Raw genomic sequence first — 12,084 nt, forward strand, 5'->3', positions numbered from 1 at the left:
ACCAGACAATATACCTGGACGCGTGCTCGGAGCCCGTGCTGACCAGCTGACTGATGTCCTAGCGGGCATCTTTAACATCTCCCTGAGTCAAGCTGTTGTGCCACAGTGCTTTAAAACCACCACCATCATACCTGTCCCCAGACCTTCCCAAAGCCTAATTCCACAATGATTGCCTGAGCCTATTCTTGTTAAATGATGAAAAACTCAAAGGCACGTTTGGGCAGTGGATCTGTGTGAAATCAGCAGCTTGCAAAACGAAATCAAAATGTGTGCTATTGATTCTAAAAATAGAAATCACAATAAAGTTCAACATTTACTAAAACCGCCATTCAGTCATCTGAGAGTCTTTACTCATGAAATTATAATGGTTAGATGAATGTATATGCAGTGATTTACTGATCAATGATAAAAGGGGAGATTTATGCAGTAACGAAGACTGTCATGAAAAGTATTTGGCATCTGATCTCCTGTAACCTGCGGAGCTAAGCTGTTTTACCAGCTCTGCTCTCTGATTTTTCTTTTTTCTTTTATGAAAAAACACAAGTTGTCAAAGTTATTTGTTTGCAAATGTATTTCAGAAATATCGACATACTTTTTTTAATCAGCAGAAACTTTATGTCAGTAGTGCAAAAACCTGCACTGATCTGACCTCATTTCTTCCTCATCCTGATTCCTGACCTGGGAAGGGAGAGAACTATTTGTTTTTGTTTGTCTTCTTGTTTTATTTAATTCCTTGTGGGATTTGGATCCAACATGTAAAGTATGCATATTATGCACACACACAAACACACATGCAGCTATTACCCATTTCTTGTATTCTTGAATAAAGACATTGATTTGACACATTTAATTAGCGGCCAATTGTTTTTATTGTTCAATTATTAAGAAAAAAGAAAAGGTGGGGGGGGGTGGGATGGAAAGTAAAGGGAGAGAGGAGAGGAAAACCCCAACAATCCCCTCTGAGCAAGCACTAGGCGACAGTGGATAGGAAAAACTCCCTTTAAAGGAAGAAACCTATGACAGAACCAGGCTCTAGAGGGGGCAGTCAACTGTCGGGACTGGTTGGGGGGTGATTGTGAAAAGAGGGGAGGGAGATGGGGGAGGTGTTAGTAGTTAAGGGGAGGGGGGGGGGGGAATTAAGCTGGAGCAGAGGTGGGGGAAGAAGAGGTGACATTGGCAGTACTGAAAGAAGGAGTGTTCTTCCTCCAGAAGAAGCAGAAGCGTTTTTTCTTTTTCTTCAGCTGCTCTTCCACGAGCACCTTTTTCTCGAGGATGAGGATTTTCAGCTCCTCGATTGTTTCGGTGTTTTGCTTCTGCAGCTTGTTGCATTTTTTCTCCACTTCTTCTATTTCAGCTTGTTTTTCTTCCAACCTTTCTTTCAGCACTTTAGATGTTGCCTCCTGTTTCTCAAACTCCTGGAGAAGAAGTTTTTCTTCTCTCTGCTTACTGACCAGCTGTTCTCTCTCTTGAAGCAGGTCTTGATATTTGTGCAGTGTCTCTTCGAACTTTACCTGCAGCATCCTGTCGTTTACCTCCATGAGCTGGAGTTGGCACTCCATGTCTCCCTGCTTTCTGTCCAGCTGCTCTTTCTCTTGAAGGATTTCTTTATTCTGTCGCAGAGCTTCATCAAGCTTTCCTTGCAAGCTTTCATTTTGTTGCTTGATGCTCTGAAGATTGGAATCCATTTCTTTTTGTTTGATTTCTTGTTCCCTTTTCTCTTGGAGAAGCTTCTCATTTGCTTGCTCTGTGCGATCAAGCCTTTTTTTGTCTACACTGTACATTAGCTCCATGTCTCGGAGCTTGGAGTGCAGGCCTCTCTTCTTCGTGCTGTCTTGCATCTTCTCTTGGAGGAGTTTTCTATTTTGTCGCAGAGCTTGATCAAGCTTTCCTTGCAAGCTTTCAATGTGTTGCTTGATGCTCTGAAGCTTGGAATGCATTTCTTTCTCTTTTAACTCCTTTTGCCTTTTCTCTTTGAGAAGCTTTTCATTTTCTTGCAGTGTGCGATCAAGCCTTTTTTTGTCTACACTGTACATTAGCTCCATTTCTTGGAGATTGCTGTGCAGCCCTCTCTTCTTCATGCCATCTTGTTTCTTCTCTTGGACAAGTTTTTTATTTTGTTGCAGGGCTTCATCAAGCTTTCCTTGGAGCTCCTGGTTCTTTTTGTCCATGTCATGGAGATCTTGTTGTTTCTCCTCAATTATAGCTTCCTTTTCTTGAAGCTGGTATGACAACTTTTTTAGTTCAGCGCTCTTTCGCTCATTTTCCTCCATCAAGAACTTAATCTTCTCTGTGTTTCTGAGCGCTTCATCCTCCATTTCTTCCAAACGCTTTTCCTCTAGTTCCACTTGGTCACACCAAGGAAGAGAGGAAAGGGAAGAGTCTAGTGGCTCATCCCAGGGAAGAGCGTATGGGTCAACTTCTTGTCCCTTTGGATTTGTTTGAGACATGTTGGGTCTGGATACAGTTACAACTGCAAAGGATCCAAATATTTCAAAAGGCTTTTCTGGCGAACGGTTCAATGCTGCACACATCAAGGCTGCGAGAAACGGACTAAAAGTCGTTGCTCTTCACCCCTATTTATAGGTTTTAAGGGTCAACGGATCAAAGGAAAGAATGGTGGTAAGATTCTACGTGTGTGACGTCATAATTCTGTAAGGCAATGAGGTTGTCACGTGATATTTTTGGAGGAGGGCATTTTTCAACTTGGACAAATTATCAATAAAGTTTCAATCTCTGTTATTTTCCCCAAAAAACGTGTTGTCGCAATAATGTTTTCTACTGTAATATGTGCCAACAGATGGCGCAGTTTAAAGTTGGCTGTTACTCTGCCCAGGCTGCTACCATAGAAGAAGAATGTAGACCAATAGTACTTTGACGATGTCCGCTGATCGTTTCCGTGTAAATCTTAGCATTGCTTTAGCCGTCAAGCTAAAGGTTTAGCTTCATACTGCCATATTTTCAGAGCAACAAAATATTTAAACGGTCTCAGATCATGGTGAGTATTTGAAAAAATGTTTATTTAATGTGAAGCCTGTGATGTGGAAAGGTTAGCAAGCGTAATTTTGCCTATTGTGTTATACACGGGTGCTTACATCCGAGTAGTGTTGATCTTTTCTAAGGTCCATGGGTTTATCCAACGAGCAGCTAAGTCACCGTTATATCTGTAATTTTGTGTGCAACGTCTTAATGCAAAAAAAAAAAAAAATCAAATCCCAAATCAACGCAACGAAGCAAAGACTAAACAAAAAACAAAAAAAACCCCACAATGCGTTTTTAAGCTCTCTCTGCGTTCACTGCCTCTGCAAGTGTCAAACTTCCTCGCTTTAGCTGATGCTAACCAACATTAGCGCTTACGGTTCGTATATAAACACAACTGTCAGCCCTTCACTTTTGGTGCCGACAACATTTTGAGCATTTTCTACAGTTTGTGAAATGGTCGCCATTGGCATTACGTGCCAGTAGTGTTCGCTAATTGACTTTACCGGGGATTATATTTATTACAACGTTACTGCGCGGAAGTGATCATAGTGTATGCTTATGAACGTGAGTGGTAGGTGTTATTAGTGCGACTTTACCCTTAATTAGTTTTCCCACCGGAAGTAGAGTTGTTTATGCGACGTGATGGCTAGAGCAGTCCCAAACAATCGATCGCGTTTATTAACAGACCAATTCTCTCCAAACTTTTAGGGTAAGCTAGACTAGAGATATGGTTGCAATAATACGAACAAGGGCGCAACAGCATATTGACAATGGCGAGAACTTTAATATTTACATTGTGTTAGTGCACCCATCGCTCCGCATCCTTAACGCTACATTGATGTCGAGAGTCTCTGACACAGCTGTGCTCTGCAGCACAGACACCCTGCTTATCTGTGATTCGGCCAGACTGGTGTTGAACTCCAAAGACATGCGCGGGGTTAGGTTAGTTGCTGTTGGTGTGAGTGGTTGTCTGAGTCTCTCTAATAACCCTCCAACAGACTGGCGACCTGTCCAGGGTGTACTTTTGCCCTATGACAGCTGGAATACAACCTGAATAAAATAAGTAGGAGAAAATGAATGATGTTTATGAACTGTAGTTAATGTAGTCAGACAATAAGTTACCGAGCAACAGGCCACAAGTCTTGGTGCAGAATCATACTAAGATTTAAAAAATAAAATGTTGGCACTGGTGTTTGAAACAGTATATTGTCAGTAAGACTGGAGCAACTGCACACATCTGGAAACTAATAACTAGAGTAGTTAAGTAACATTTTGTTACTGCATCCATTTAGCCAGGTATAATTAGCATGTCTACATTCATGTCATTTCTAATGTGGTCCTATGTGGTATGTTGTAGGACAGTGAAGTGTCTGACACTGACCATGTACCAGTGCCTGAGAACACTGGTAAGGAGGGGGAGAACGCACCTCTTTACTGTATTTGTCGGAAACCAGACATCAACTGCTTCATGATGTAAGTATATATCAGTTTTATATTTGCAGTACGTGCAGTAGGGGTGGGCGCTAGCTTCAGCAATGTTATCAGAGTTTGGTTTTTTTTAAATGAAGAGCTTCTATTTCGAGAAAACTACCAATAAGGATATATGCACAGATCTAGAAAACAATACTGTAACATTTTATTGATGCTTGCAGTTTGGAGGAAGCAGTATTTGCAAGTGTAACTAAATTCCAGGCATTTTCCATCCTTCTTTTCCTATCAGCTTTTTTCTAGTTGTCAGTGTGAACCAAGGTGTCAGCAGCAGCATTATAGTGCAAAAGTAGTGACCCAGCATAGATCAAATGTAAGCACAAAAGTAGCCAAGGTAGTGTTTTTCCTGGAAATTTTAAGTGAAAGGATAAAGTAATTGCTTACCACTTTAGTTTAACAATGATTAATGAAATGTAACCGTGTAACTCATCAGCAGTCTGCACAGTATGGTCACATATTAAAACTGAAGAATATGTTGTACTTGTTGTAGTGTTTCCTAGCTCCTGGAGCAAGTGGTGAAACTCACCAAACTGCTCATGCCTCTGGAGGACCTGATGGACCCAGGTACGGCGAGGACGTCTTTTACGCTGCTGCTCTGCTCTCCACAGTACATAGAGAAGGGAGACTCTCTCTTCAAGCGCTAGCTCGATAGCTGCCATCTTGCAAAGATACCGGTCTGGCACAACTCCCTCCCACATTCCTCCCACATTTCCGGTTGACGCGCGATGGATTTTTCTTGGACACGCGTTGAGACGCGAATGTACACGCGTCAAATTAGGGGCGTTTGGGGCGTTTTATTCGCGTCCATCGCGTTCGGTGTGAACACACCAGCCAGACGCGTTGTCGCGCCAGTTCGCACCCGTGACCAATGAGGACGAGAAGGAAAAACCCATCCTGCCCCCCACCTGCATCGTGGGTGCACTGACATGGGAGATTGAAAAGGTGGTCAGGGACGCCCAGCGACAGGAGCCCGACCCTGGCACGGGCCCGAAAGGGAAACTTTATGTTCCGGCCACAGCGCATAGTCAGGTCATTCACTGGGCACATACTGCCAAGTTTTCGTGCCACCCAGGTAAAAATCGCACTGTCTCCTTTCTACGACGTTTGTTTTGGTGGCCCTCTCTTGTTCTCGATGTCCAGAACTATGTTGCGGCATGCCTGGTGTGTGCACGGAACAAAACCTCCAACTCACCTGCTTCTGGCCTCCTGCGACCGTTACCCACTCCAAAACGCCCGTGGTCGCACATCGCCCTGGACTTCGTCACCGGCTTGCCTCCCTCTTCAAGTAACACCTCCATTCTAACCATTATTGACCGTTTTTCCAAGGCCGCCCACTTCATTGCTCTGCCCAAGCTCCCTTCTGCCTTGGAGACGGCCCAGTTACTGACGCAGCATGTGTTTCGGCTCCACGGCATACCCCAGGACATCGTTTCCGACCGTCGCCCTCAGTTCACCTCACGGGTTTGGAAGGAGTTCTGTGCAGAATTGGGAGCTCAGGTCAGTTTGTCCTCCGGGTTCCACCCCCAAACTAATGGTCAGACCGAAAGGGCCAATCAAGAGCTGGAGGCCATGTTGCGTTGCGTCGCATCATCGAACCAAGCGACCTGGAGCGAGCAGTTGGCCTGGGTGGAGTATGCCCACAACGCAAGCACGTCATCAGCAACTGGACTCTCGCCCTTCGAGGCATTGCTGGGGTATTGAAAGAAATCTCCGTCCCGGGTTTCTCCGTGGATCGGGTTTCCTCCAAGGCGTGAGCACCGATAAGCAGAGTTTTGTCCTTTCCTTATAAGATTCCTAATTATTCAAAGTAACGCTCAGGTATGCCGTTCAGCTGGGTTAGTTACGATGTCAGGAGCAGTTAGGAGAACAAAATGATACAGAAACTGCTTCAGGTTGCTCTTCCAAAATCAACTCAAAGGTTTATTCAGTATACAACAGTTTATATAGAGGGAAAAAAGGTTCGTGTGTCAGCAGGTTCTCAGTTCAAACCGGTACAGACCAAATAAGGAAACGTCTTCCTGCCTTCTGAGCAAAGAAGTATCCTTTGTGTAGTTTATCAGTTCAGCTACAATTTATGATCATCCCAGCAAAATACACTCCTAGACATAGAATACAGAGTTCTTTCATTAGTGAATTCTGAAACAAACCACCTGGCCTTTAACAAGCTCTTTTCTAAAGGATAAGGAAGGGAGGATGGGAGTAAGGGAGTGGTCTCGTCTCTGTGGTATTTTCGACCTTGGGGTACCAGCCTGTGAGTCTTACACATCAATTCTTGGGTCACAGAGAAAGAGAAAAACAACTAGTAAATGGGCCTTATTGAGTAACAGTTTTCCTGTATAATATCACTATAAAACAATATCCTGTAAATGCTACCATGGTATCAAAATATCACAACAGGTATCAACCCCCCCTCCTCTCCATCTCTGAGGGAGAGCTGGCGGTTCCCTCGGTCCAGCACCACCTTAGGCGCTGTCGTCGGGTCTGGCGTTTTAAAAACCTGACATCTGTGCAGACCACAACTAGAAAGATAAGCACATCGGATTCAGATTTGATTTAAACTAACATCAGTCAGTCTCTAGAAGTCTAAAAAGTCTGTTTCTACCATTAAACATCCAATATACTCAACTTCCCAGAAAGTTTTGACTTCACGTGTGAAAATTTTTTTCATGCTTTGTGGCAGCTTTTGACCATCTGTGACATCTATTAATGTCAAATCTAGCCTTTATTTAACAACATAAGTAGACTCTATGTTACAATTATTGCACAGCCATTAAGGATCAATTTGGTTTCTGAAAAAAAGTTCTGTTTTTTCTCCCTCTGCTTGCTTCTTACTGTCTTTGAGGCTCGGGACCAGCACTCCTGTTGTTGGACAGAAAGACATCAACTCAGTGGTAAGTATTTTGGTTTTCCAATATATTAGCAACTGTCAGTGACATTTATATCAATCATGCTGAACTTTAATCATACTTTAGATCAGCCTGTTTTACTTATTGTTTTATTTGTGCTTTGGTTTGGGGAAGTTGTTTCTTCACTGATCTTTTCCTGTCTTCTGTTATTAGACTTGAGATATGACTGCACTAGGCTGTTGCTGGTGACTCCAGTTAATTCTACAAGACATGCTGTGTAAGTAAACAAACAACAACAGTTTGGTCTGCATTTCTTGAAAGATCACATCCCCCAAACTTAGTTTAGAGGGTCTACACTGAATATAGTGAAGTCTGCAAATTTTCTAACAGCAAAATTTGTTTTGTGCCCAAATCATTTTGCACATCATTAGAATGAAAGTTATTGGCCATGTTTTCATAGCCCTTTTTAAAATGATGCTTTCATGACATTATTGTATGTTGGGTGGTGGTCACGGCTATCCAGACTGACAATTGGGACATTGAATGTCACCTCTCCAGTGGGGAAGGAGCCTGAGATTGTCCAAATTGGAGTCTGTTTTATACCAAATGCAGAAAAAAATGTTTTAAGAAAGCAATTAAGTTCATGTCCAAAAAAATATGATTGTTTGCTTGCAGGACACCAGGAGAGATGAGTGCTTCGTCACAGATGGTGTGGTGAGTGAAGATGGTCGCCTGCAGGTTCAAGCTCATTGCATCTCCAACCCACATCCACTGGCACTGTACTTAAGGGAAGTTAAAGACTTTCTTCTGCACCTATATTTGGATCACCTCGATCCATGATAGTCAATCAGGCAGTAATGCCTGGACTGGAAACAAGCCATCCTTAAAATATTACAACATTCCAGCTCATGTGTTGGAATGCAAAAAGAATGTGTTGTTTAAATTAGAGACTGCACTTGTGACAGAACAACAAGTATTTCATTTTGATTATATAAGTAATGTAAGTACAAAACAAAGTTGTGGTAGGCCTAAACTTATTTTCAGAATAATTACATCTGAGACTTTGTTTCATCGTAAGAGTATAACAGTGATGGCAATATAATTGTTTGTTGTTCAGCAGAACAGTGTCCAGTATGTTGGCTGTTATACTTTGTGTTTGAAAATAAAAGTTGGGCTGATTTTAACATCATTACAAAAAGTGTTGTTAATCATTTTTAATCATATTCAGGTTACCACAAATTGTTTTTTCATTTAGTTGAACTTGAAATGTTTGTCAGTAGGTAAACAATTAGTATTGTACAGACAGAAATATCAAGTTATTCTTAATACTGTAGACTTGCACTGTATAAGTTGTCCTAACAGTCATCTTAAGTAAGCTTTACTTAGTTTTTTGAGGCAACGAGTTTCCTCAATTCTTTTGAGTTCTGGGAACTAATTAGATTTTACACTGTGGTAATGAACTAATCATTTGTTTCAGGTGTGTTGACCCAGGGTGATATTTAAAACTTGCAGGACACCGGCCCTCAAGGTCTGGAGTTCGACACTCCTGCTCTAGTGTATACTCTTCTCTGTGGTTTAGATATTATTTTATTACTATTATTTGTTGTTTAAGGCTGTAGAGATTGGATTTTACTGTTCCCTAATTGTTGTTGTTTTTTTTGTTTGTTTTTTGTTTTTTCCACCAGGGGGAATCTTCTCTTCACATACTTTTAAGTGAGTTTGAAGGGGTTCTGCCTAATTATTACTCTTTTCTAGTTAACATTCAGAAGTGAAGCCCAATAATCATGATTTCACAGTCAGCCTCAGATACTTATCAAATTAAAGCTCATGTAGAAACAAACAAACAAATGAACAAAAGATTTTGTCCTTCATTTCTGTCAAACAAAGCTGTATGAAACGTTTCCAACTGTCTAGCCCGGTTGCTAAGCAGCCCGGTTGCTAGGCAGCCCGGTTGCTAGGCAGCCCGGTTGCTAGGCAGCCCGGTTGCTAGGCAGCCCGGTTGCTAGGCAACGTTTGATTGATTGATTGAATATTTATTTTGAACATGTTGGAAAAGTACAACAAAATACAATTAAAAGAGACAAATGAACAAAGCAAAACAAAAGGAAAACGAGCAACCACAACTCCAAATAACGTTCATGTTCAAAAAGGAGCAGGAAGAAGCATAAGCTTGTTTAATCCCACCCCTTTTCCACTATCTAGTATCAATAGACTAGAGAAATACCTCCTTGCAATTACATTATATGTTATGTGTAATGTTTTTTTATATATATATATATATATATATATTTACATACATACGTATACACATATACACATTTTCTAACACCTCAAGGATACACAACATATATATATATACACACACACACACACACACACACACACACACACACACACACACACACACACACAAACAAACAAACAAACAAACACACACACCCACCCATACCAACATACCCGTGCACCCGCACACACATGAAAATATTAGACAAGAACACCCTATCAAATCTCTACCTTTTCCCTGTACCCTGTAAAAACCATATCCTTAATCCGCTTTTTAAACTGCGCCATGCTCTGACATTGCTTCATATCTTTACTTAGTCTGTTCCACAGCTTCACTCCACACACAGAGATGCAAAACTTTTTAATGTTGTATGGATACGAGGATGTTTTAAATTTAATTCCCCCCTGAAATTGTATCCCCGTTCCCTTTTAGAAAACATTTTTAGAATATTGTCAGGAAGCAGGTTATTTATTGCTTTATATATAATTTGTGCAGTGAGAAAATGAACCAGATCTGTGAATGTTAGATTTTTTGATTTTAAGAATAGTGGATTTGTATGATCTCTGTAACCAGTTTTATGGATTATCCTTATGGCCCTTTTTTTTTTTAATATAAAGATTGATGATAGCGAACATTTGTAAGTATTGTTCCAAACCTCTGCACAGTAATTCAAATACGGTCCAATCAGGGAACAATAGAGAATGTGGAGTGATTTGTGGTCCAGAATGTGTTTTACTTATCTCAAGATTGAGACACTTCTTGAAATTTTGTTATGTATATGATTTATATGAGACTTCGTAGGGCTGGGCGATATGACCCAAAATTCATATCTCGATATTTTTTAGCTGGATGGCGATATAAGATATATATCTCGATTTTTTTTTTTTTTTTTTTTTTAAAGCCATAAGTTAAGAACAAAAAGAGTGTTCCTAGTCACACTGTGTCCCAGATGTCACACGGGCACTTTTATTTACATACAGCGTAGATGTACATGAAGAAATTACTCAAAAATAAATTATCAGCATTTATTAAATAATCATGGTCCATAAATAAAAGAAAACAATGTTGTTTTTGTGCATAACAAAAAGCTCACAATTGTGCAGTCAAAATGTAAACTAATAGACGCTGAGCATAATAACAAAGAGACAGATTTTACAGCTGCACCACGTCTCTGAACAGGTGCCATTTGTGGTCCTTATACACACACAGTACGTATCACTCCGCGAGGCTCCTCCCCGGTAGCCGTAATCCTCCAACAATCCATCAAGTGGTGCAGCCGTGCAGCCCCTCTGGGCTGCATGTCGTTAGCGCGGTTAGCTCGCTAACACGTTGACGCCGTCCAGCCCCACGCACGGTAACTCGCTAACGGAGATTTTCCGCTTTCATCTTGTCATTGCCTGCAGGTGAAGCTATGGTGGAGGGGGAGTTGTGTTCAGTGAAGGAGAGGTGAGGCCAAGTAAGGTTGCGTAGAGACAAAAGTGGACGAAAGAGAGGCAAACCTGCGGCTCCACAAGTATAATTATAACGTAACATAGACTATATATCGATATAAACGATATTGTCACATCTTATATCTTGTATGAAAATATATCGATATTTTTAAAAAACTCGATATATCGCCCAGCCCTAACTTCCAGTTTAATTTATCATCTATAATCACACCAAGAAACTTATGTTCAAGTACTCTTTCAATTTCCACACCATCTAAACGAATCTGCACTTGTGCATTTCTAAGGGAATTCCCAAATAAGATAATTTTAGTTTTGCTTAGATTTAGCGATAGTTTGTTCCTGTTAAACCATTTTTTAATTATCCAGCAGCTCTTTTAGATTCCCCCCAGAACAAAAAATATTTGTGTCATCTGCAAATAATACTAATTTTAATATATCAGATGCCTTACAAATATCATTTATATAAATAATAAATAAATTTGGACCCAGTACAGAGCCTTGTGGAACACCACAAGCAATGTCCAAGCATGATGAGGAATGGACACCCAGCTTCACAAATTGTTTCCTGTCACTTAAATAATTTTTCACCCATTGCAGTACAACCCCCCCCCCCCCCCCCCCCCCCCCCCCGATCCCGTACCGTTCCAGTTTATTAATTAATATGTTATGATTGATTGTGTCGAATGCTTTCTTGAGATCCAGAAATACTCCAGCTGCATACTGTTTCTGATCTATAGCATTTGTAATCTCGTCAATTGATTCGATTAATGCCAGAGATGTTGATCTTTTTGATCTGAATCCATATTGACTGTCAGAGAGTAATTTATATTTATCTAAGAATTTGTCTAATCGTTTATTAAACAGGTTTTCTAGGATTTTGGAGAATTGTGGTAGTAAAGAAACAGGCCTGTAATTTGTGAAGTGGCGTCTGTCCCCGGTTTTATACAGCGGCACAACTTTAGCTATTTTCATTTTGTTTGGCACTTTTCCCGTCTGAAATGATAAGTTGCAAATATATATTAGAGGTCCTACAATT

At 40.9% G+C, this 12,084-nt stretch overlaps 1 protein-coding gene and 1 long non-coding RNA gene across 2 annotated transcripts; one reads left to right on the forward strand and one right to left on the reverse strand.

Annotated features, from left to right (window-relative positions):
* Window positions 1-982: 982 nt before the first annotated feature.
* On the reverse strand, window positions 983-2,968 carry LOC113011091 (trichohyalin-like). Its single transcript, XM_026150477.1, has one exon. The coding sequence runs from the start codon at window positions 2,529-2,531 to the stop codon at window positions 1,137-1,139; it is 1,395 nt and encodes a 464-aa protein (XP_026006262.1). The 5' UTR covers window positions 2,532-2,968; the 3' UTR covers window positions 983-1,136.
* Window positions 2,969-6,843: 3,875 nt separating this feature from the next.
* LOC113011092 (uncharacterized) lies at window positions 6,844-8,462 on the forward strand. The gene is made up of 3 exons (XR_003270453.1): window positions 6,844-7,358; window positions 7,527-7,590; window positions 7,989-8,462. It is a non-coding gene; the product is annotated as an uncharacterized LOC113011092 (long non-coding RNA).
* The last annotated feature ends 3,622 nt before the right edge of the window (window positions 8,463-12,084 follow it).

The sequence above is a fragment of the Astatotilapia calliptera genome, chromosome 18, assembly GCF_900246225.1.
Source record: "Astatotilapia calliptera chromosome 18, fAstCal1.2, whole genome shotgun sequence".
NCBI lineage: Eukaryota > Metazoa > Chordata > Actinopteri > Cichliformes > Cichlidae > Astatotilapia > Astatotilapia calliptera.

What these genes read in the sequence shown, in the direction of transcription:
- LOC113011091 (XM_026150477.1), bottom strand. Translation starts at nt 2,531, where the DNA reads ATGTGTGCAGCATTGAACCGTTCGCCAGAAAAGCCTTTTGAAATATTT.